The sequence below is a fragment of the Patagioenas fasciata genome, chromosome 6 (assembly GCF_037038585.1).
Source record: "Patagioenas fasciata isolate bPatFas1 chromosome 6, bPatFas1.hap1, whole genome shotgun sequence".
Classification (NCBI taxonomy): domain Eukaryota; kingdom Metazoa; phylum Chordata; class Aves; order Columbiformes; family Columbidae; genus Patagioenas; species Patagioenas fasciata.
In genome coordinates, this window is record NC_092525.1 from 15160948 (window position 1) to 15187039 (window position 26092).

At 45.2% G+C, this 26092-nt stretch overlaps 1 protein-coding gene across 9 annotated transcripts; it reads left to right on the top strand.

The window, feature by feature from the left end:
• Positions 1-15997: 15997 nt before the first annotated feature.
• LOC136103683 (uncharacterized) lies at positions 15998-25402 on the top strand. 9 transcript variants are annotated; one of them, XM_071810014.1, is made up of 6 exons: positions 15998-16164; positions 18885-18958; positions 21560-21636; positions 21778-21824; positions 22312-22418; positions 23062-25402. In XM_071810014.1, the coding sequence occupies exon 6, from the start codon at positions 23191-23193 to the stop codon at positions 24355-24357; it is 1167 nt and encodes a 388-aa protein (XP_071666115.1). In that variant the 5' UTR covers positions 15998-16164; positions 18885-18958; positions 21560-21636; positions 21778-21824; positions 22312-22418; positions 23062-23190; the 3' UTR covers positions 24358-25402. The 9 variants fall into 9 exon arrangements, with proteins under 9 accessions (XP_071666115.1, XP_071666112.1, XP_071666116.1 ...); XM_071810011.1 differs by having other exon boundaries at positions 23078-25402; XM_071810015.1 differs by lacking the exons at positions 21778-21824; positions 22312-22418 and adding an exon at positions 17769-17952 and having other exon boundaries at positions 23078-25402.
• Positions 25403-26092: the final 690 nt, after the last annotated feature.

Here is a 26092-nt window from a genome sequence, read left to right on the forward strand (position 1 = left end):
AGCTACCAGCCCTACAGCATCCTGGCTCTTCTGAAGGTCACCCGGTGCTCATCCTGTCTCAGTGTCCTGACAGCACTCACTGTGACATTACCAGGGAGCCCACGTGAGCCACCTCCGTGCTAGCGGGGGTAGTGGGAGCCACGGAGTGTGACGCAAAGGGCCTGGAAACCACCCCGAGAGAGAAGGATGCTTGAGCCCCCACCTTTGTGGGATGCAGGAGCTCCGGCATCTCGCAGAGCTTCCTGCCCACAGCCCGTTCCCAGGCTCTGTGAGTGAGCTTTCCACCTTGTTTGTTTATTTTGAGGATGGAGGGGGGTGTTTTAAAGGAGGAGTTCAGTGCCAGATTGGCATCCTCTGCATCAGATGGAGGAGCACACCAAAGCGTGCTCAGAGCTGCAGGAGGGGTATGTGTTTGTCACCTCCTTCTGCTGTTAGTTGCCCTCGATACCCAGCAACCCTGAGCCTTTCCAGGGGCTACTACACTCAAAGCAACCTGCAGTAGACTAATACTCAAACCCTGAGGTTTTTTAGGACACTCTAAGCTGTTTCTGTTTTCCACCCAGAGTGAACTGGGCACTGAATCAGACGCAAATGGCCTTTGACACAGAGATGAATCCATGGTGGCACCTGATCCTCTGGGTCTTCCACCCTGACCAGGAGCTGGTGTCCTCTCCCCACTGAGAGCTGGTCCTGCTGCCCATCACATTGGCCAGAGGCTCCTTGGCCCACAGAGGATGGAAGGATGTGCTGTAAGAATCTTCTATCCCTCTCCCAGCTTTTCTTTAAGGAACTATTTGTGTTCAGACCTGCCATGTGTAGCCACCCTGCAGCCAGGGCTTGCTCCAGGTTTAAATCCATCTCACCTGTTCCCCTGCCCTCCAGCTCCAGGTTGCTCCAAGGGCACCAGGTATGGAAAACCCTCCCTTCCCGTTGCTGTTTCTGGGAGAATTATATTTGCTTTAAGAAAAGGGATTGTTCAGACTAGAACACTAACGGTGCTTCCTTCCAAAAGGAGTCAATAATATAGAGTCTGTGTGGTTCTGCTAGAATTACAATACGTGATTACTGGGGTTGAAACACTGGTTAATTACCCAGTCATTTGTTGTAATGCTCCCAATTAGCTTGTGAAAGCGTAGCAAATGCATTACTTCACACCTGTTTTTAACGGCTTGTACAAGGTTATTCATAGATAGTAGAAGATAAACAGTGTTGCATGTGATATTAGGGTGATATAGCACTTTCCTGCTTCCTTGGGTGTCCTTTCTTAGCCAGGGGAAGGACAGGAACTCATACAAGAGATGAGATGAGATGAGATAAGTACCTTGATGTGATTAATTTCACATCCAAGCTGACCACATCACCTGGAAAGTGGTTCAGTCAAGCATGGGAACCTGTCAAACCCCATGGCAATGCCAGCAAAGTGTTTGGGGAAACTGGTTGAAAGGAGGTCCTGTAACATCACCCACCTTTCTGAGCCTCGTTGAGCTTTGTTATCCCTGGGTCTTGGTGTCGGGGAGTAGAGGAAGGGGTTTTGTGCCCAGGGAGAGGGGCCAGCTGTCACCCAGCCCCACTTCTCCTCACTGCTGCTGTGCACTGCCTGATTTTGTGCCCATGAGAACAAGCTCATCAAGGCAATGTTTGCCCATATGAGTGCCTGTTTGCCCACACAACACATTTGTACATCTGGCTTGGCAGATTGGTGCACATGCAAAAATGGGCAAGAAAACACTGAGGCCTGGATGGCAAATTTGATCTGTTTTTTTTTCCTTTCTCTTTTTTTTGTGAAGGTGCTGCTCACAGTTACCTGGTTACAGATGCATTGAAATGTGTCCTTTGGGTGAGCGTTGGCTCCCAGATATTGCACTTCAACAGTCTAAATTTTGTCTCCATGTTTGATTGCAGCAGGTCACCTGAAACATTTGGTAGCTCTTCACCCAGAATGCTTTCTCATGACCCTTTCTCAAACTTTGTCTTTCAAGACATGTCCATCCTGCAAGGCCTTTAGTCCTTTCCCTACGCTACCCCAAAGCAAGCTGCTCTGTCAGCACAAGACATAGAGTCTGAGCAAGGCTACTAACTCAGGTCCTAGACCCAAGCCTAGCATGTTCATGTGTTGATGACCTAAGGGACAGTGATTTAAAGCAAGCTGCCCTGCCCAGGGCAGGCTCAGCCTGCACAAAACAGACGTCAGCAGGTAGCTTTAAGTTGCCAGTAACTTGGCTGTGTGTTTGGACCTACAGGTTGCCCAGAGAGGTGGTGGATGCCCCATCCCTAGAGACATCCCAGGCCAGGCTGGACAGGGCTCTGAGCAACCTCATCTTGGTGAAGATGTCCCTGCTCATGGCAGGGGTTGGTCTGGGTGAGCTTTGAAGGTCCCTTCCAACCCAAGCTGTTCCGTGACCCAATAACATATATAAGAAGGACAGACAACAAGGAACCAGAGCATCTTCTCCAGCCTCACTGAGTGCCAATGGCTCTTGCGGTGTCCATCAACAGAGACCTGACAGGACCAGTACTGGCCAAAGGGTGAGTGTTTCTGGACGTGGCTTTCTTGACTTTGTCTTCCATTTCACCCTCTTTTAAGTAGAGATCTGTGGGCAGCCGTCTGCAATGGCTGACACAACACATGGATATCTAGGTGCAGCTCCTCATCCAATTTCCCTGCTCAGCAAAGACACGCTTGAGAGATTATGGTTTTAACCACAATGGCCGTGAAAGTCTCCATTATTTATCTCCAAGCTGCTTAGTGATAAAGTGGGTGGGGAAGGAAGCCACATTTCCTGCTCAAAGAATGTGTGGGATTACCTTTTCAAATGTTAATTTCTCATGTTTTTCAAAAAGCTACCCAAAGGCACTAGTCCGGGCAAACAGCTAAGAAGCCTGTGCATATTCAAACCAACGAGGTTTTTAAAAGTCTGCAAAGATATTTGGGGCAAAGAGGGGGGGTGGGGTGGGGAATAAGAAGGAGCTCCAGGAGAAAGAAATCCACCACCATTTCCCCCACTTCAAAGTTAAAATTAGATGTGCACATTTCCCTCTTCTCTGATGTTCTGCCCTCCAGGGAAATAGGTGATGAATGCAAACGCCCAGAGGGAGCAGGATCAGCCAAGGGGTTCCCCTCCAGCAATGCTAATGAACATCCTTCCCCCAAATTCTGCACCCCACCGGCACCCCAGCAACCTGGCTAACAGTAAAACCCCAGGCCGGGCAGGAGGGGGCTGAATTTGGACAAGTGCCTGAGAGATACAAAAAGCCACACTTCTGGTTTGCATCCAAGGCAAGCTGGTTCCCCAACATTAAATCGTCCCACTGTAAAATTCATCAGCTTCCAGGACTTTATTATTGATAAAATACCCTTTCTACAAAAGCTGCCCAGGCAATATGAGGCTAATTGGCTGTTGTTAATACATGTCCTAGGGTTTTCTGTTGTAGCTTTTGCTTTAAAAACAAACAAAAAAAGGGAAAAGTCATATGTAATTTTTAATGCAGATTTGAAAGAAAAGAAAAAAAAAACTCTTGGGTCTGTACCCACCACAAGTTTTAAAGTGCAGAATTTGCGTCTGTTGTTGAATAAGACATGCATGCTGACTGCCAAATTTCAGCTTGAAAGCAGCCAGAAGCTATCTGGGAAAAAAAAAGAAGTGTTTTGCAAATACCTTTTGTCATTGTAAAAATAATTTATATATATATATATATATAATGGAAGAACAAATTTACCAGTTATTAACCCTTCAAAAATATGGGATTTTGTATAACTCAGAGCTCAGAAGTGACTTCTAAGCTGAACAAACTCTTAAAACATGAATTCATATTTTGTATCTTACTCCTCATAGCCAAGCAGTTTTATAACCAGTATCTCTCTGTCCCAAGTGCTCAAGCAAGAACAGAAAGTGCCTCAAGCCTGGCAGTAAATGTGGTGAGGGGATATGGATTGTGCCATCTCTGAGTACAAATTCCCTCATTTGTAAGGGTTTGGTTAACTCTCACTTTGGCCAGCCCTGGAACGGTAATGTTCTTTCTCGGTCTGTAAGTTGGCATCATTGAAAGGTTCTCGGTCTATAAGCTGGCATCATTGAAAGGGGACACGCAATTGCCAAAAGAAGCATCTGATGGTCTTTGCGTCCCTCCTGCTTTTCCCTTGGCCAAGCAGTCCTGGGAAGAGATGGGGATGTTCCCTGCTTGTTCCTCCACTGTAATGAAACACAAGAAGAGGCTTTTCCGGTGAAGAATAATAAATGTGCAGTAAATGAAAAGAGGATGGAGATATCTCAGCTGGACCATGACCCCACGCTGTGCAATGGGTGTGCTTACAGGCAGGTGAGCATCCCTTTGCACCTCGCTGAGTCTGCGTCAGGCAACACGGTTCAGGAACCGTTGTGACTGATGGACTGACGGACGTGCCCATCTGTGACAACTTCTGATTTTTTGTCAATAAAGGTAAGGGGTTTGGTATTCAGCAAGCGCACCCCTGGGCTGCACAGCTGATGCTAATATGCTCCCTTTTGCCCTCCTGTCTTAATCTGCTTTTGCAACCCACACTCTGCTATCAAGCCACGGAGTGCACCAAAAAAAAGTCTTCATGATGCACAAAGCAAAGAAAATAATGGGGAAAAGCTCTTCAAATCATGCTTTTTTTTTTTTTTTTTTTTTTTTGTTACTGGACCAGATATTCGCAATATTTGTTGCCTGGTTTGTATAGCTACTGCAGCTAATATCCCCAAATAAATACTTCCATGACTAATCCCTTGGGAAGAAAAACACAAAGGAAGAGGCTGTCACATGAAACAAGATGATTTTGATGTTTGTTTTGTATTTATAAACACAAATTCTGCCTCTTGGGTTGTGTAATAGGCTTCATCTAAAACCCTGTTAGTCTCTCACTAGGTAAATATGTGTTTGCATTCTGTCCTTATTCCATCCCTCTGTCCTGCCCCAAAAGCCAACCAATAGGTCCTTATCCTCCTCTCTGGACTCAGGCAAACATCTGCATGTATTGTCGAGGATTCAGAGGTACAAAATCTTAAATTCTAAAAATAATTGTGATTTCGTTCAATGTTATTAAACTACGGAAAATTTCTACTTAGGATTTTTTTGCATAACAACAACAATAAAACCCCACAAAGGAAAAAACAAAACCTGTTGGCGTCATCAGAACCTAAAAATATCAGGAAGATGACTGCTGGTGCCAGAATGGTACCAAACAAAATCTATTATTGAATTAGGTTCTTTCCCATTGTTGTTCTTAGGAATATATTTCACTTTTCCCCTCAGGGTTTGTTTGGAGCCAAGGTATTCTGCCTGCCAGTGCCATTCCAGCACTCAAATTAACAAGAAGTGATGTCTCTTACAGTAAAAAAACAATATCTGTTAAAATATTGATGAAGGCAAATAAGCTAAGGAGTTTGCGGTGTCTGGTTTCTAGCTGGCGGTCGGGGGGTGATTTTGAAGGGAGGGGAGACCTGCACAGCCTCACCCCGCTGTCACAGCCAGGGTGAGCCTCCCATTCCCAAGGGCAGACCTGATGTCCCAGGAGGATGCAGCACGAAAAGCCCAACTCCAGGTACCGCTGTAGCTCTTGGTGTGTCTGGAGCACCCAGGGCTCTTTCCTCCTTGCTTTCCTTCTGCTGCCAGACCAGCAGTGTCTGTTTTCTCCCCTGTGTAGGTTTAGAGGCCATGCTTGCTGGGGTTTGCTGTCCATTTGTTTAAATGGTTTCATCTTTTATTTATTTTCCCCATCTTTCATTCTAATTAAGCCCCTATCAATCTTCTTGCATTGTAGCTGAACATCTCAGCGACCATCAGACTTTCTGCTATGATGGAGAAGGGACTTGATCCAACAACAGGTCAGCTTTTATAGCTTAATCTACACTTCTTCCCTGCCCTAGTACTTTAGCGTTATTTTAAAGGTCTCCTGAAATAATTTGTCACTGTTTCTCGGAGTATTTCTTGCTCACTGGCAACGCCATCACCATGACCAGCAGAAATGAGCTGATTGCTGACATTGCAGTGGGGCCCCCTTGAAATGCAGCCCGCGCTTTCATCAGCTTAGTGGCATGCACTTGATCTGTGGTACCACCCTGAATCTGTCTAACCATGTCATCTTCATCTGTAAGGATTCCCTGACCATTATGTTGATATTGCTGGCATCTTCCTCCTGTCTTCCCTGGCTCCTGATTTTCTTATGGTGTAAAATTTCAGGCTTTACGTCAGACTGGAGCTCACCCTTTGCATCTCCGCTGTCACAAGTGAACTCAGTTCTGCAGACACAGTGATGCCAAACAGACCCACCATGAGGGCTGGAAAAACAAAAAGATCTTATGTGGCGCCCTCTTTTGAGCTTTCCTGCACTGATGGGAGGCACATGAGATGACAAGAAATTGGTGCAGCCCAGCATTGCAGCCAGGGTGATCCTCCCATTAGCATTAACACCATGACCTGCTTTACCCCAGGGCTTTTTCCAGCCACCAGCCAGCAAGTGTGTTGAACATGATGCCTTCAGCTCCACCATCCAGATGGGTGCCAAGTGACACAATCCGGGCTGGAAGGAGCCATGTGTTTTCTTCTGCATGCAGCTACTGCTCTGCTTCCAAACACATCTCTCCTTTTCCCCTTCTTTTACAGTAACTTTGCACACACAAATGTCAAACAGCAGCTGTTTGGCCAGAATTTTGAAAAGCAACTAGTGATTTTAGGCTGCTTTAATTTTGAAGCTAGGGTTTCCACTCCACACAGTAAAAAGGCTTCCTTTTCTTCTCCAGAAGCTGTAGATATTTTTACCCATTTCCTTTGTAAATGTGAACTGTGGAAGCAGTCAGACCTTATCAGGCATGAGCGTCTTTGAGGTTTCCCCTTGTAGAAGGAAAATGTCACAGTGCCTGTCAGAGCCAAGTTACTCAAGGCTTCTCTCGCTTCAGTTAAGCGTGAACAAACCTATAATGTGTCAGAGCGTGCACTAGGTAAATGGCGTGCTGGCTAATTTTGGAGGTGACTTCAATGCTGGGTTGGAAAACTTGAGCAGGAAGCTGTGCTGAGAAGGGTTTCTTGAAAAGTCTTTGTCTCCTGTCTGAGCCATCTCCATTCCCAGAACCTTTTCTGGTGGTTCGGCTCTTCTTGCCTCTGCCTGGAGTCTGAGTTGAGAAGCACAGTATTTGGGAAAAAGGACTCAAGCCACAGGTCAAATCGAGGCTCTGAAACGTCGAAAACCAGCTTGAAAAATGCAGCTAAAGTAATTGAATTTTAGAGCACGGATGTCATCTGCTGTAGCTGTGGGCCCAGAACAGACCTCTAAGCTTGCAGTGCACGGCTGCTGCTTTTCCAGCAAATGGTTAAGAGCAGAAAGGAGTAAAATTAAACAGGTATCCCCTCAGGATAGAGCCAGAAGCACCTGGTGAAAGATGTGCTGTTCACTGGGGGAAAAGCTATGGGATGCTATTTTTTTTTTCTGTCTTTATTTAATGATATAAGGGAGAAAAATAGTTTCTTTACCTGTGCTGGAAAGCATTAGAACAGAAGTATTAACTGCAGAGATGGAATCACTGCACCACATTAGCTGTGGGCATCCATGCTGATGTGTTCCCCCAAAGGTGTGGGAAAAGGGGCAAACCTGTGTCCTTCCCAAGCTCAGGATAAAGGCAAATATCCCACCATAGAGCACCTTCAAAGGGTTTTGTTGACATGCCAAAGCGCAAAGGAAAGCTGGGCGATGTCGTTCACCTTTTGACTAGAATCAGCACCAGGACAAAGTGAGATCAGCTCCGTATTTCACACCTTCCCACGGATGAAGGGAGGAGGGCAGTGACTGCGCAGCGTGTGGGTTTGGCCTATAAATGAGGGGTTTGGGTGGGTATTGGGGTTACTTTGAGGAAGTTTTAAGTGGGTTTTGGGGTCACTCTGGGGGGGGTTTGGGGTCACATTTTGGGGTTTTTGAGGGCACTTCAGGGTGGGTTTGATGGGTTTTGGGGTCACTTTGGAGGATTTTTGGGTGCACTTTGGGGGTGGCTTCAGGGCATTCTGTAGAGTAGATTCCAGAGGCTGCATCTGAAAAATTTGTGTGTGGAGCCTGTTAAAATTCTCTTTCCGGAGCAGACTTTGGTGTAGGTGACCGTGCCCTTGTGTTAGAGAGATGATCTGACAGACCTCTGCAGTTCACTTCAGCCCTATTTTTCATTATTTTTGTAGTATTGCTGCTGCTGATCAGGAAGAATAAATGGGAAAGTCTGTCTTCTCTTATAAAGCTAGAAGTAAGTGCATAACGTGGTTTAATTGAAATTACTGACTTCCCTAGACAAGCTGCATGTAACTGGATCAACAGACATTCAGTTAAGAGAGAAAAATGACTTGTAATATCCAGTGTTTACAGATTAGAGCACTGAGGATGGAGTAGCGGGACACCAAATCTCCATGGGGAAAGAAGACCATGTAGATTTGCTGCTACCACAATAACTGGAGCAAAAATGAAATTGGGTAGTTCAACGCTAGAGCAGAAAAACGAAGGGATGAGGAGCTGGTTTTAACAGCACCGTCCTTGGGGTTTTGGTTCTTTGTTGAGTTTCTTGAGCAGTTCCCTGCTCTCCTGGACCTCAGTTGAAGGTGTAGGCTCAGTGTTATCCCTAAAGTTGTAGAAGGAATGAAGTACTTTAATAATGTAATTGAAAACACAGCAAATCCATTGAGCTGAATACTTTCTCCTTGAGTTTAGCTGGAAACCCATAACATTTGAGGGACAGGCTAGAGGAAAAGAGGACTATTTAAGGAGCATCTGGAGAGATAGGCTTCAGATGCCCTTTTCCCTATTTATGCTTATTAGAGATGAAGTTGAAGTGCAGCATGATTAAACTATGCATATAAAGAAGAGCTTCCACAAACAAGAAAACATAAGCAATGTGGGAAGGAACAGAACTGCAAAGAGAACGAGAGAAGCGAAACCGAACAGGATGCCAAACTGCAAAAGACATTTCAACAGCACCTAATTAAAACTGTTCACATTTGCAACAGACAGAAGGTAAAGACATTCACTAGGAAACAGAAGAAAGGGGGGAAAAAGCATTAGAAGAAATGATTTAGTCAATCATAAGAGATTCTGGAAAAATAACAAGCTTGAGCAAAGGCTGGTTGCAGAAGATGAAATGCAATTTAGAGCTGGGGGGTTATTTCCATTTGTCTTACAGCAGAACTGAGAGACTCCAGCTGGTAATAATGAAAAATGTAATGTGCAGCAGCCCCTGCCCCCAGTGCCTGCAGCCCATGGGGAGCTGGCACTATCGGCGGTTTGTCTTTATCTCCATGCAGTGATTCGAATAAGATCACATAGCAACCAGTCCAGGACTGAGAAATCAGCCCAGTCCTCCCAGGTCCCACTCCAACAACTTAATCACAAGATTATCTCCCAGCTTCCTTTGTTAATTAATGAATCCTCGTCTTTTGGCTTCAGAAACCATAGACAAAGCAGTAATGGTGAGGCTGAAAATCCAGCATGATGCCTTTGTTAGTGGGATGAACTAATAACACTATTTTTCCTGCGGCACCCTTCAAAACCTGACGCATTCACCACTGGGTTCATATGGTTTCAGATGCATAGCCGAGCGGCACCAGCTTAGAAGTAGAATAACCATGACAAATGAGTCCTTAACCATCTTTCAAAGAGACCAAAGCGAGTCTTCACTCTGGTGACAAAACACAGAAGATGAAAAAACAAGATTAAGAAACTGCGCTGTATTTTGTTTGTCTCTGTCTAAGCAAAATCATTTTAATAATTGGTGAACATGGAATGAAAAATAGTGAATCGCATTTGAAAGGGAAAAGACTGTCATGTAGTATGTCTGAGGATGAAAAGGGGAAGGTAGTTTTGTTTCTTATGGCAGAGCTTTCGCTTTCAGAAAGAGCTGGCTAGGAGAAAGCTGAGCTTTTGTGCTGGAGCAAGGCTGATTTATATGTACATGAGAATCCCACCATTCAGAGATAAGACACCTAAGTGCTTCATTAATGATGAATGATGAAGTGGCAGTCAGAGCTGCAGGAAGGAGCTCTTCATTAAGTAAATCAAGAATTGTCAGGGGCCTTAGGTAATCCACCAGTCTAGATGCCGCCTGAGATCCAGCCATCCTCTCCTTGTCCACCCATGATGTGTTGCCATAAATCACTTGTCCAGTCCATGAAGAATTACCATGGGACCAAAGGTGCATGTTAAACAATCCCATGCTGGCGGGGGCAGAGGGGTGATTATTTTTTCTTTCCGTCTGGAGAAGTCTCAAATAATTAGCCCTGTGTTGGTGGACGGCAGCCAGCAGGGATGTCTCATCCCTTCTAATCTCCCCCGAGCAGGGCCGCCCAAGGGGCTGGAAATCCCGCTCAACCCAATCCAAGTTATTCTCTTGGCTTCAGCGTGTTTGTGATTTGGTCAAGAGGACCAAAGTCAGACAGCAGTGTTGTTCCCAGCCCTGACACTGAAAAATGAGCAGTGCCACAGAGAGATAAGTGTCCCAGGCACATGGCTGTAGTCATTGTCCCCTCAATAATGTTGTGGGTTTTTTTCAGGGTCAATAGGAGGGGGAAGAGCAGAATCTCCCCCGGAGCACCTCCATCTCAGGGAGGCGACGGATGAGCCTGCCAGCCTCTGAACAAATATTTCTGATGCAGAGAATTCACTTGTCAACTTGGAGGAGCCCCAAGAGGAAATTTCCAAAGCAGATCTGTCGGAGATAATGACACCACACAAGAAAGCCCTCCTTAGGAGGAATGTCTTCAGAAAATGTCGTGTGTTTGAAAATACGATGCTTCCGTGTGTTCCTGTTGATGAGTTAAAATTCAGGCAACTGTGGCTGAATTTTTAATCTGTGAACTGTAACAGATGAAGCACAGGGAGGCAGTGATTCATTTTTTCACCTTCCATGATGCTTCCTTGGTCAAACTGATATTTCTTACCGGATCAGAAACCTCTTTTTAGGCCCAAGATAACTCTGTGTGTTCCGCCTTGTCCAGATTGCAAACCAGGGAATTTTTGTGCATCTGGATGTTTGTGTAATTGCCTAACACAGTGAAGCCCCATCTCAGCTGAAATCTCTTAGCTCCACTGTTAGATAAAAAGCAATTAACGGTAACAATAACCAGAAACACATTTAGTGTGAGGACAGGCAGCAAATGGCAAATAGATACATCAACAAATCTGTTTTTGCCTTGTACTTTGCTGTTTGCAGTCAGTGGGTCATTAATTTTTATATGGGTATCATGTACATATAAGCAGTTTGGGAATCTTGAAATTATTACCAACGACAGTGGCTTTGATTACGTTGGCTGCTCTGTGTCATCTGTGATCCTCCAGTTTAAGAGTCACCCAAAAAGATACAGCAGCCAGAATTGCACCCCAGGGCAGTCTCGGGTACCCCAAGGAACGCAGGCTGCGCCCTGATTACTTCTCACACTCACTAAGTCTCTCAAATAATGTTTCCTCAAAATGGGTCTGGGTTTGGAAAGCCATTTCCCCTCTGAAAGCTCATCAGCACGCGTGCTTTGCAGGTGTTGTTCAGCTAGCTCCTCTAAGCAACGGTATTTTATCCTGTCAAATATGAAATTGGTTCAGGTCACAAATTTTGTGCTGAGCTAGCCCATCTTTGTGGTTTTTGCTAATTAAATCTAGGACAGGTATCACAGTATCACAGTATCACAGTATGTTTGGGATTGGAAGGGACCTCAAAAGATCATCTAGTCCAATCCCCCTGCTGGAGCAGGAGCGCCTAGGTGAGGTCACACAGGAACGTGTCCAGGCGGGCTTTGAATGTCTCCAGGGAAGGAGACTCCACAACCTCCCTGGGCAGCCTGTTCCAGTGCTCTGTTACCCTCACTGAGTAGAAGTTCTTTCTCAAATGTAAGTGGAACCTCTTGTGTTCCAGCTTGATCCCATTGCCCCTTGTCCTATCATTGTTTGCCACTGAGAAGAGCCTGACTCCATCCTCGTGGCACTCACCCTTTATATATTTATAAACATTAATAAGGTCACCCCTCAGTCTCCTCTTCTCCAAACTAAAGAGCCCCAGCTCCCTCAGCCTTTCTTCATAAGAGAGGTGCTCCACTCCCTTAATCATCTTTGTTGCCCTACGCTGGACCCTCTCCAGCAGTTCCCTGTCCTTCTTGAACTGAGGGGCCCAGAACTGGACACAATATTCCAGATGGGGTCTCACCAGGGCGGAGTAGAGGGGAAGGAGGACCTCTCTCGATCTACTGACCACCCCGCTTGTAATACACCCGAGGATGCCATTAGCCTTCCTGGCCACAAGGACACAGTGCTGGCTCATGGTCATCCTACTGTCCACCAGGACCCCCAGGTCCCTTTCCCCTACACTGGTAACCAATAGATTCTTCAGCTGAACAAGAGTAACTATTTTAACCTCTCTTTTCCAGGTGTTTTCTGATCGTTTTACATTTTCTGATTCGTTAGCTTGAGTTTCAGTTCTCTAGGTAAAGAAAATATTGAACAAGTTATATTTTACTTGGCAAATTGATTGTTTCAGATAAAACTAGGTTTACTTCTGGTGCAAAGTCACAGAGGTTCTTGTAGCGTATCTGTGTGCAAAATGGGAATGTTAGCTGGATTCATGCAAGTGATGTTTTTCAAGCTGAATAACTGCAGCGTTTCAGAAAAGCAAATACAGAGGTGTCAACAATGTGATTGCCTGTTACCACACTCCGCACTGGAGCATTGCTTTTGTTATTCAGTTATTTTCATTTGGCATTAGCCTGTGCCTGCAGATAACCTATCAGCAATTACCTGTTTAGTTTTATTACATTCTGTTCCCTTCTGCACTCATTCAGGACTTCATTTGCTCCCATCTTGCAGATAGTTTTAAATGTTAAGCTTGTTTTTCCTACCAAACGGAGAATAGACACCTCTATTTCAGGTAAACGTTTTGTGATGTCTCCCTGGTGTAAGAAGATGATTCTGTGCTTGTTGTACTCCAGGTTGGGAAGGCTGCTAAATGCAAATAAAACTAGACCTTTTGTGCCTCATTTAGAGGGGTTTTGCTTGGATATTTGTGTGTTTAATATAAGCTGGGTGTCCTTGTGGAGCAGTCAATAGCGGCAGGCAGTGTGAAGAGATTTCGCTGGAGCAGTTCAGCCTGGAAACCCATGATGCTGGCACCAACCTTGCCAGTGCTGCCAGGGCCACCTCATATGTGTGGGACGTAGAATCATGGAGTAGTCTGGGTTGGAAGGGCTGGACCTTCAAAGCTCACGCAGTGTCACCCCTGTCATGAGCAGGGACATCTTCGCCAGCTCAGGTTGCTCAGAGCCCCGTCCAGCCTGGCCTGGGATGTCTCCAGGGATGGTTCATCCACCACCTCTCTGGGCAACCTGGGCCAGGCTCTCACCACCCTCAGTCTAAAAAATTTATTCCTCATCTCTAACCTGAATCTCCCTTGAATGATGTGACCTTTGTGAACACTGTCCCCAGAACAGTCCTGCATGTGGGTGTGCAGATCCCAGCAAAGATGTGAAAGGGATCCGTGCCGGTGGCAAGGGGCTGTCTCTGCTGGTGAAGCTGTGGTCCAATAATTCATCTAATTAGAGTTTACACACGTAGGAGGGAAAGAAAAGCAGGTGTTTCTATATTTTTTCTTTTTTTTTCCCCCCTTTCTTATAAAGGATGTCTCCTGTGTAAGTTTCCTGACAGCTGAATTGTGAGCAGACTGCCTGTCTTATCTCCATTTGCCCCCTTCTGTGCAAACGCTCCAGTCACTTCCCTGCAAATTTAATGTTTTTTCAACTACTGACGTGTTCATCTTCCCCACTCTGCAATTATGTACTGATGTGATGATGTTTTAAGAAAAATGTTTTGTTTTAAAAGCTGCAACATCCAAATTTAAAAAAAAAGTTGGCTCCCTCCCCAAATTCTCTCTGATGCTAATTATAGAAATCTCAGCTCTCCAGCAGATGCGTCAGTCAACAGAGGGTTTGGCTCTTCTTAGAGGCTGAAGCTTTGGAAAAATATACTGAGGATGGTGCATCCAACTGGGAGATGTGGCAGGTACATGCTGGAGGTGAACGCTGAGAGTTCAGAAACGCAAACAGTTTTCAGGGTCTCCAATTTTAAATCATCTAACAGTAAGCTGTCAAGACGTGATGTTTTCATAGAGTTGGCACCAGATGTTATTTTTCTTTTTCCAGCTAAATTGAGAGAAGCGTAACGCATATTCTGGGTTTGCTCTGAAACCATTACACGACGAGTTCCTGGACTGTACATCAGGGTTGCTCCTGCAATACAAGTACAGATCTTCTGTCAAAGTTTCAGCCTGACGATGTTTCTGGCCGTTAGGATGAAACCCCAGACTCTGTACCCATCACAAGAGAGGGTTAGAATACGGCTGCAAATTCATTCCAGTCTGATTTTTGTTAGGGAATCTTATTAACATAATGCATTCTCTTCCTGCACAAGAAAGCTAGAGGCATTTCTTTTTCTTCTAATGCATTTTAGAGGCAATCTGACATTTTCTAATGGCTCTCAGGTATGTATAATTCAGCCTGTTCCATGTCTGCATTTTCCAAAATCAGAATGAAAAATTGAGTTCCTGCTTTTTTTGGACAATCATTACTCTCTGTTTTTTCCAGGTTGACCTATAAATGTCCATATGCTGCAGGATATTTGCAGTAGGTGTAGGTTCCTTTGGAGACGGTCTTGTGTGGGAGACAATATGACAGCTCATCTGCATAGCACAGGCATCATACCCCTGACTTGATTTAGCAGAGAGTCCTAGATCTGGAGGCTTCTCCTGTATAGCCTATATATTTAGGGGATTGCTCATATATGCTGTGCGCTCACGCTCTCCCGTGCAGTCATTTCTCTGTTAATCAGTGGGCAGCTTGGCTGGTTTGAGAATAAATCTGAGTGCAACAGGCACGGCAGACCCCAGCTCTGCTGTTGGATCTCCATGCTGCATCCAGACAACCCACCTTGTTAAAAAATGTGTGTTAATGCACAGCCATGGAGATTTTTACATGAAAAACTTGGTGCTGACCAAGTGTGACAGCAGCAATGAAGGCTGTAGTGATAAACCAGTGGAAATTATGTCCCCAGCCTTCCAAAATGCTGTGAGTTTCGATTAGGAACAAGTTGTCCCTGGAATTGTTGAACCTGTGTAAGACTCTTGTGAAGAGCGGGGGGAAATCTTGGGAAGCTGGGATGCAGGTTGTCAGCACAAAGTTGGGATGAGGTGCAGGAAGAAGAGCTGTGTCAAACTGCACCTCAGCATCCCTAACCATGTTACAGTGATCAGTGTTCACCTGGCAATTAAGGATTTTGTGAGCATCTAAGCATTTATTTTTAAGACCTCCAGCAGACAAACATCCTTCCGACCTGACAGGTGGGTTTTGGAGAAGGATGGAGCAGGTGGGCTTGAACACATAATGGAGACAGGACACTTCTATTCGTTTTGGGGACCTTAGTGCTCTGACGAGGCATTTCGCAGCGTATCAGTCACGCTGGGGCTGGTCCCTGGCTGTGTCAGTGACACCGGGTGTGCGTGACCGCGGGGCAGCCCCAGAGCATCAGTCACACTGGGACCGTGACAACGCTGGTTCCTGACTGTGTCAATCACACTGAGGGTGTGACAGGGGCTGGTCTCTGGTTTGGATGTCACTGGAGGTGCGACAGGGGCTGGTCTCTGGTGTGTGTGTCACTGGGGGTGTGACAGGGGCTGGTTTCTGGCTGTGTGTCACTGGGGTGTGACAGGGGCTGGTCTCTGGCTGTGTGTTTCACTGAGGTGTAACAGAGGCTGGTCTTGCTCTGCGTGTCACTGAGGGTGTAACGGGGCTGGTATTTCTCTGTGTGTCACTGGGGTGTGACAAGCGCCACCCTCCCAGCGTCCCAGTGTGCCAGTCACCGGGGCTTTGAGCACCAACAAACCGCCCCCGCTGATGACGCAGGCGCTGCCCGACTGCCGAGCTACGGCCGCCGATTGGCGGCAGGAGCTGTCCGTCAGGCAGGGGCGGGGCTGTTGTGCGTCATCAACCGGGGCGGTCCCGGCTCAGAATGGCGGCAACCGGTGGGGCCGGGTCTTGAGCGCCTCTGCCCTCGCCCGGCGCGGGGGGAACGCGGCGGCCGCCTCTGCTCCGCTTGCGGGGCCGGGACCGCCACCGCCGGGGGGGACAGCCCACGGCCCGGCCCCGCCGCTTACGGTGAGGGGGTGCGGGCGGCGGGGAGGGCTGGGCCGCGGACGGTGTGAGCTCCCTCATGGCCACCGCCTTTCTGCCCTGGGAGGAGAGAGGGGCGAAGGGGCTGGGGAGCTCCCTTCAGGGGGCTGTGTGGTGTCTCGGGTGTCGTACCGTGTTTCAGTCAGAACCGCTCACTCGCTTTCCTTTTTAATCAAAACCTTGCAGAGGGTGTATGTTTTCCTAGGGCACCTCTAAAAACATCTCACATACACCTAATGAGGTACTCTAGTAAATGTCCTTTATGCTGAATGGTTATTTGCACTTATTATCAACCGCTTTTCTGACTCAACCAAGAGTTACAATAAAAGCAAGTAAGTACAGACCAAGGGTTATTGAGATAACTGTTACCAATTATGAGTTTCTCCTCTAACAAGCTCATGTGTACATTCTGTGGCTTTTCAGAACTGAGCACCTATAAGGTACATGTGCATTTAACAGATACATGTCTAAAACCATGGCCAAACTTAGCAGGAAGCAATAGGGAATGGATGTTCTTGCATACGCACCTTCTGTCCTGTACCGTAAGGATCAGGTTGTTGCTTTGCAGACTGCTTTGTAGTCTTGCACATCCAGCACTGGAATTGAGCAGTCATAGTTGGGTTGGGGGTGTTTGCAAAATCAGACAGTAGTTTTGCATAGAAATTTGCTGACCATCTGGATCAAAATGTTTAAAGGAAAACAGAAGTTTGAGAAAATAAAGCGTGCCAGAAAGTTATTACTCGAGTAGCCTGCTTCATGCAGTTCTTGCTTAGTTTCTTTCTTCTATTAATTGTTTCACATTCTTTACAGCCTGACTCTAGATCTTGTAACTGTGGTTAGGACTTGTTTTCTCAATGTGTTCTTTCTTCCAAATGCGTTGTTTGTGAGATGGCAGTTGACTGGGACCCAAAGACCTTGAAGATCCTGGCAAGACTCACAGGAAAAAGCATATTACGCTAACAAGCTGGAGCTGGCTACAGGCAGTGGAACGATTCCCTGCTCCAGGTGATTGGAGAGAGGACAGCATCAGAGATCCTGAACTCTGTTTTGATCGCTGTCTCAGCAGGCTACTGCTGGAGTGTTGGCTGCTCACTCTCCCTCGCTGTAGCTGTAGTGTGGGGTGCAATCAGCTCTGGTGGTGGTCTTGCAAAATTCAATATCTCTGACTGCAAACAGCTGTTGTTAGACTTTCACCAGGGTTCAGTGTGCTAAAGATGGCCCATCCTTCCCCTGTGGAGTTAAAAGTCCAAGCTTCAACCAAATATCAGTTAAGTCATGTTGAATTTAGCTCCTACTTAGAAGAAAACTACTTGTTTTTTTTGTTGTTGTTTTATGTAAAAGATTCTGAAGCTCTTGGGTATTTAAAGTGTTTGTGACAGTCCTAAAACAAAGTAGCTGGGGGAGAAACCTATGTGGTCAGTAAAAATTCAAATTTGATGGGATATGATTTTTAAACCCTTCATAAAATATTTTAAACTCCCATTGCGGAAGCTTAAAACTTCAACTCCTTCAGAGGAGGAGTGGTGACTTGATCAGCCCGTGCTGTTCAGACTAATAACTAAAGAGCATGCTATGGTTTATTTAAACAGGAGTGCCACCTCGTAAAAAGGGATTAAAACCTGAGTCTAAGCTTTGCCTTTGATAGAAGGGGAAGGTACTAGGAAAAGCTGATTTAAAAAAAGAGAGGCACTTAAAAATGGTCTCCAAAGGAAAAGGATTTTGCACAAACTTATGCCAGTGAAGTGGAGCTGCTCAGAGTTCAACGGATGGCAAGTAAGTTTGCACTTTTTAGCAAATTGGACAGAAACATGAGTGTAGAGTCTAATCCTTTAAAAAAAACCAACCAACCAAACAACAACAACAAAAACATTACTCCGAAGCGGATCTAACAATAGATTACAGATACTGATCTGACAGACTCTTCGCACTTAAAACACAAAATTGAGGTAGCGTAAAGAAAAAGGATTTGGGATCTGTATACATGTGTTTGGAATATAAATGTAGGATGAGTACAAAGCACCAATGATGTAATTTTAATAGGGATCACATATTGTAAAAGGTAGGTGTTTCACTTATTTTTTTGCTTCCTTCCACTTGAGGATTACAACCTGTTTTTTGTGTGCTGGAATAAATCATCAAGGCTGATGGGAAAGGCTCAGAATGCAGAATTTAATAAAATCATGTGTTCATAAATACAACAGATGAAATAGCAGGGAGACTACATTCTAAATACCTTGGTATTAGGAGGAAAAATTAAAATATCTGGAACTTGATAGAACTAAGTACATTTGTCTGAAGACTAATGTACATGAGGCAAGACCACCAAAATTCATTTTTTATTTCAGGTTAAAAGGGAAACATTAGTAAAGTGGCCTGATCTTCATTACTGAAAGCAAGAGTCTGGTTTTGGGTCTGTGCTCATTAATTTTATGACTGTGTTGACACTTTTGTCAGTCTTAAGTGTTGGGGTGTGTACATACTGGTTTTATTACCTTGCCATAGGAGCCCTTTTCTGTCTCATCTTGCATCAACAGCAGAAGACACAATGCACTGAACAGAGTTGCCCTGAGTCCTTGATCTAGCCCAGGAGACATCATTTGGAGTGTTCTGCATTATTTATTACTACAAAAGTCTTTTCAATTAAACCGATGTCTTAAATGCTAACTTTGCCTGGCAGATAATGAAATTTTTGTTTCTTTTCCAAGGAGGCTGACATGAAAGAAGTCAACCATGGGAGGTCCCAGGACTTCGCACTGCCTGTCTCCACAATTGCTAACAAGTAAGCACTGTATGGTGGATTTCATTTCTGTTAACAATGGTTGTCACACAGGTGAGGAACACTCAGGTGGTTCCAGACAAGCCTCAGAAAGGGTGGGCTGCAAAGCCAGTCTGCAGCTGGAGGAAGATTACTCGTCACCTTCTAGTCCTGGGTGCGTTCTGCTAGATCTTCAGTCCGACAAAAAAATCCATCTAGAACTGCAGCGCGCTGAAGAGGAGACCTTTGAAACTTCCTGCCAGAAGCACAATTCAACCAACCCCCCAACTCTGACCTGCAACGTGAAGATGAATGTTCAGAATGCTGCCCCCCAAACACTCTGAAGAACCTCAAGAGAGGATAACTGGGGATGATGAAAGCATCATCCCTATTGATGCTTTTGAGGTGGAGGAGGATGAGGAGGATCTGGAACCCACCTCTGCAGATACTTTGATAATTTCTTCCACAATCCCAATGAGGAACACTGTTTGCTGACATGAGGCCATTCCTTGGCAACTGCAGGAGGAAATACTGCTGTTGTATCAGGTTGAAGTCTACAGAGATGTGCAGCTGGTGGATATGATCAGGACTAGCTGGACTTATCTGGCCATCTCTGCTTCTAAGGCTGACATGTTAAATTTAGAGCTTTCATGCACATGTGATCTCCAAGTTACAGTGTTGTTGTCTGTATTATCACCACCCTCTAGGCTGGTTTTGCGGGAGTGTCACTGGCCAGAATGACTAATCCTTCTTTCCATACATCCTCTCATGTTTTAATGCATTAATTGTAATAAACCGTGATTTGGATTTTTAGAACATGGCCATTTATCACCTGCACCCCACACAAGTGTGCTTGGCTATGGAGATACTGGTGCTGAATGTGCTTATATGTCACTGGAGTTCTCCTGACGAGAACTGATGAACCCAGGGGAGGGTTGTGTCCTTGTCCTCCAGAAGGGAGGTGGAAGGGGTAGGTGATTTGTGTGTCCTGGGGCTAGGTGGAAGGAAGCTTTTACCCTGCCCCGCTACTACAGTGCAGTAAGAAACATCTAAGAATTTTATATTCAGAAAAACAATAATAAAAATAATGAAAATGATCTGAGGTTTTTTTCCTAGTTTGTGAGAGTTGGAATGATGGTTCTTTCTCTGCAGGGTTCACCATCCTAAGCACCATGTGGTTTTCTCATGGATTCAAGGACTGTTGTTAAAGGAATGTTCTTAATTTATTTTTTAACTGCCTCATCTGAGGAAGCTGAACTGCCACTTACTGTGCTCTCAAAAGTGGCTTGCTTTTCTGTGTGAAATGTGTTGGTACATTTATTTTCCTCACCCTCAGCTCCCAGCAGAGTAGTTTCTGGTTTCATGTTCATTTTTAAATATCTGTGAGATCACCAAAAAGCAGAACATTGGACGTTTTTATATACTACATTTGCATATTTTGCTGGTAATGCACACTCTTGTTCATTTTTAATTTCAGTTCTGCATTTGGTGTTAATTGCAGAAGCCCATTTGCAAAAGTGAGAGTTTTGTTTAGCTGTCCAGAGTGCAGTGCGCTGCAGCGTTACATGCAGCAGCAACCTCTGCAAGATTGCACAGTGATGTTGTAGAGTAGTTTTGACTGCAGGAAGCACAGGACTGGTCTGTGTGATGGTGAAGGGACAAATGCAGAGCGCCAAGGGGACCGAGTCACTGGTTGAACAGAAGCTGTTGGGAGTTTCCCATCAGTGCTGCTGCGGGGATTGCACCTTGGATGGCCTGTGTTGAGCAGTTATTTTAACAATGGGAATGTAAAAATGCACACGCGGGAGTGAAATGGGCTGGCAGGGAGTATGAACAGGAGGGAGAGCTGCAGAGCCATAGAAGAATGAGATGAGTTTCAGAAATGGTGAGAATTTCTGCTCCATATTGGTGGATTATCAGCTAATAAAGGCATGGAGGGGAGGAGCCTGAGGACACCTACAGACTCTGTACTGTGGTTTTGAAAAAGGCAAATAGGATACTCAGATGTATCAGGCAAAGGACTTCCACTAGGAAATAGTGATGCTGTGAAATGCCCTGGAGAGACTTGGCTAAGATTATCAAGAGGTTCTGGGCACTTGGGGTGAAGAAATATTAAAGTTGGAAGTGAAGCACAGAAGTCAGGGACATGGATTGAGTCTTCCTGACGAGCAAAGCCTGAAAGTGACTCCAATCACTGCCAAACTTCCATGGGAAGATGTGCATTTATTGCTATTTAGGGAAGAAAAAAATGACACCCCCCCCACCCCGTGAATTGCTGCAGGGCAGCACTTGGCCCCACGGGATGTCTCCCTAGTTCCCTGCTCAGTGTTGCCGGAGCGGGGGCTGGTTTGGTGGGGTGGTTTTCACCAGGTCCCTCCCCGCTGCTGGCACTGCCGACCACTGTGGGCCTGCCCATTGTGCTGCCTGCGATTGCGCTGAGGAGAGGAAAAAACCTTAATTGCTTTTTATTGATTATTTTTATTTATTCTTTTTAACTTTACAGTGGGATTTCAATACTCCCCCACCTCTGTGGAAACCAGACAGGCCTTTGTCCATGAGTTTTAAACCAAGCAAGGCCAGCCACCCTTGAAAAGTTTTTTGGTTTTGTTGTTTCTTTTTCTGCAGCCAAGGCACTCGCAGATGAGTTACATGGGTCGGGAGGCAGTGGCGTGCTGCTGGAGGTGCTCAGCCTCTTGTAGGAGGTAAGGAACGGTTCCTGTTCTTCTTATTAAATTAATGGGAATGGTCAAAGTTGCGGGGAGGGGGGTGTGACGGCTTGAGCCGTTCTGTTCCAGGCAGTGAGTAATGAAGACAACTAATTCAGCTTGTTTTCCGTTTCACAGTAAAAGAAAGCACAGCATGTGTCTTGAATGAAGCTGGGCTTTTTGAGGTGTGAATAAGACCTTTCACTTAATGCATGTTGCTATAGTGCCTTTATAACTACTTAAACTTACTGAAACTAAATAGACAAGCTTTATATTTATGTACACATGTAAATGCAGAAATGTATCCACTTTTGCATACACGTTTGTATAGATATACAAAAACAGTCGAAGCGAAGAAACAGTGGGGGTAAAGACAATACGGAAAAAGTAGGTGTGAAGGAGAAGGTGGGGATCAGAGGAGCAGCCAAGGTATCCATCAGGATGGGAAAAACACACTTTTTAAGGTTAGAGTAGCAAGTCTAAACCTGAATGTAAGTTTAAACCAAGTGGGTGAAAGCTCCTTGTGGAGCTGTTACCAACAAACGCTGCTGCGACAAATCTAGAAAAGCTTTCGCGAATCCACGCTTTGGTAGGGCATAAATGAAAGCATCTTCTTCACATGAAAGTTTGTCTCTCAGGTATTTCTGACCAAGCGCTCATATTTTCTGCTAGTGAGGCTGGTGTGGAAATGGAGTTTACCCAGCGAATTTGAAGTTGTTCCAGTGTACCAGCTCTGGAGGGAAGTACAAACTGTGCTTTGAAGCCTGAGAGGATGATTAGTAAGCTTTCTGGACAGCTCTTTTATCCCTTTCCTTGCATATATCTTCTTTGCGTGATGCTAGCTGGTAGTGGCACAAGGACCCCAAATATCCTCAAGACAATTACAGTAATGCTGGTCAGGATGCGAGGCTAAAGGTGCTCTCGAGCTTTCCAGACCTCTCCTCCAGACATTGCTTTTGGTTTTGGTTGTTTGATGCAGTTTCTGGATCTCATTGTGTTACCTATCTAGTTTCTGAACTAAAACACCTTGTGACTGCTGCTCCTAGTTTGTATTTAGCAAGGTAAAAACAAGGATTGAGCATGAATCTTTGGAAAAAGACCTGTGGTGGGAGCAGCTATAGTGTAGGACTTCACCTAAAGTGTTTGCACCCCAGAGTTGTGAAGGTTTCTTGTCTGTAGGTGAATTTAAAATGGAAATTTATATTTGTAGTGAAGGCTGGATTATGGTAGAGGATTTAACTTCTTTAAATGTAGTCTGTGTTTTGTATGCTGAAGGTGTATTTTCTAGATACATAATAGTAGATGATTCTGTTTCTCCTACTGAATAATTAGTAATTTGTCCCATTCTTTTAATCAGGAAAAAATCTTGCCTGTCATAACTTTGTCTTCTGTTAATATCAGAAGAAATCACTGATGAAATAGGTATTTTATTTTCTAGGGAGGACCATGAAGAGAGCCAAGAATGAGATGGACTTTACCATGAAAGACCTGAAGCTCTGGGTATACACATCATCGATGAGCTGCAGATGAGCACAGCGTGCGCCTCAGAGGATGGATGCGAATGTGGACTGGGACTCTGAGAATAACATTTGTTACACAGGTGAGAGGCGTTCAAATTGTTCCAGAAAGACCACTAAGCTGGTGGGCCACACGTCTAGCCTCCAGAAGGAGGTAGACATGAATTACTCGCAGACATGCAGTCCTTGGTGTAACTGTGCTGGACCTTCAGGTAAGCAAGAGCTTCCTGCAGAGTTGCATTGGGAAGACAAAGAAACCGCTGAGATCTATTACCAGAAACAAGGCGAGAGTACAGCTGGGATATTTCCCCCCACCAGTACCAACTTTGACCTGCAGCGTGAAGATAAAAATTTACAGCGATGTTCCTCTGAACAGCCCAAGAAACCACGGAGAAGACTGCGTGATGATAATGAAAACACTGTTCTCACAGCTGTTTTTGGTGAAGACCGGGAGCCCATCTCTGGGGAAGCTTTGTCATATCGGTGCAAAAAGTGTAGTTCTTCTTTCCAGGGTATAAGTGAGCTGCAGGAACATAAGCGAACCCACCTCGTGGGAAACTCATACCGATGTCCCATATGTGCCAAAGAGTTCTTCCGTGCGGCAAATTTGCGAATGCACAAGCTCATTCATTCCAGCGACAGGCCACACAAATGTCCAGAGTGTGACAAGGGTTTCATTCGCACGGCTGATGTCTGGAGGCACCTGCGCAATGTGCACAAGATTGAGCGTTCCATGGTGATCTTGGGAAACGGCATGGCCAGGAACCCGTGGTCGATAGTGCACCGTAACCAGCACACCGTTGAGTACGCTGACCAACCTTGTGCAGAAAACCAAAAATCTGAGGAAGACGACTATAAACCTTATGCTTGTCCAACATGTGGCAAAGGGTTTGAGAAGCCTAACCTGCTTTCCAAACACAAGGTGATCCACCGGCAAGACAAGCCCTATAAGTGTCAAGAATGTGGCATGGCGTTTGTCCAGCTGCTCAGGCTGAAAAGACACCAGCAGACTCACTCTGGAGAACGTCCTTTCTACTGTGAGGAGTGCGGAGGGACCTTCACCCGGCTGGCATCGCTCCAGCGCCATCACCGCATCCACACTGGAGAGAAGCCGTACGCTTGCAGTTACTGTGGTCATTGCTTCACCGAGTCAGGTACCCTACGAAGGCATGAACGCATTCACAAGTTGGACAAATCTTAATTTTGAAGCTTACTCATGATTGCGGTTTCCTTGGTTGCTTCTTACCTAAACGAGTGCTGCTTGGTTGGGCTGGAGAAAGCACTGCATGTGCTCTGCCCAGTCCAGACCTGCTTCCCAACAGCGGCTGTCAGAAAACACTGCATCGCGAGGATCTCTGGAACTTGTACTGGTAGAGATGGCACTTGCTGGCATTAAACTGGCTTTGTATAAAAAAATTACCTAATTACCACTGAGTAATGAAATGAGAGGCTTGTAAAGACTGAAATCACTCACATGTGCTAGCGCTGTCTCGGTTTGCTGAACTGATGATGCATCAGCTTGAGCTTTTTGCAAGCATGCACGGGCTATGAGACTTTTCTCTGCAGTCTTGGTCACTGGATAAATTGGCCCTGCCCTCTTTAGTCTGATGGCTCTTTGGCACTGGCTTTGGAGATCTGTTGTTGCAGGTCTTTGCTAAATCAGAACAATCCAGAGTTGTCCCTCTATCCCTTCTCTCCTTGCTTTGTGCTGAGTTTTTATTTCCTTTTTTTTTTTTTCATTTGGAGGAGAAGTGTCATATTGGTTATTTAAAAAAAAAAAATCACAAAAGAGTTCCTCAATAAACTGAACAGTTACCAGCTGTATTTCATAAACGTTTCTATCCAAGGGAGTAGTGATCCCTTATGCACTTCCTTGTGATTAGCTGATTGTCTGTTAATAATGGAAAGAGCTTTATTTTCGCTATGATGGTGCGTGTTCTTGGGGTGAGAGATTTGAATACACTTTGTCTCTGATGGAACCACGTACTCTAAATCTGTCTGAGTATTACAGTAGTAAATGTTTAAGAACACAAAATGCAAAGAGTAGGAGAAAAACCCAATTTAAGCCACTTTTGCTACTCATTGCACAGGAGTCATCTTCATTTAAATGTTTTCTCACATAAGGAAGCTTCTGATAACAAAACCATGTTCTGTGGTGTGTGAGAGTACTACCCAAAATGTCTGCTAGACTCTTCACTTTGATTTAGATTCAAATGGTGAGCAAAAAATAAAATCCTTAGAAACGAGCCCTGCAGACTCAGGCGGGTCCTGCTAAATACGCCAAGGCTGTAACTTCCAAAGGGGTATGTATTGCCTCAGTTATGGCAGTGGGGTTCTTTAACTTTGAAACTTAATAATGACACTTAATGTACTGTTAACTGCTGTGGCAGACATATCCAGTTTGTCCTTAAGCTGCAGTCCTAATTTCCTTTCTGTGCCAGAAAGCTTTGCTGCCTTTCCCCTGCCAGCTGCCATAATTTCACTAATTTCTTTCTAATGCATTCTGCCGTTTAACAGGAAGTTATGCAGCAGGGTGAAAGTAAACCTTTGGGATAATGTACCTTTACATTTACTACCAGGCTATTTAATGTAAAGCACAGATTATGCCATTTGTTTGCATATTTTATAGAGAAAAAAAAAAAATGACAGTTGTGTTCCCCTGGATTTCTGCGCAGCTATGAAGTCCAAGCTCTGTGTCTCAGAACTTGGGCTGAATGGGGTGTCGTTTGTGGGTGATGGCAGCTCAGCACCTTCCACAACAGCTGAGCACACGTTTCATAGTTGTGGATACTGTGATGTTTGCTGTGAGGTCCTTGGCTAAACCGCTGTCCACAGCAACACTTTGGCTTGATCGTGAACGGGAGACCAATTATCCTGGCCTCATGAATGGGTTGTTTTAATTTCATTCTTCGAAAAAGTTTTGAGATGAAGGAACT

Coding starts and splice junctions, on each gene's coding strand:
- LOC136103683 (XM_071810015.1), top strand. CDS start 23,191: ATGGATGCGAATGTGGACTGGGACTCTGAGAATAACATTTGTTACACA.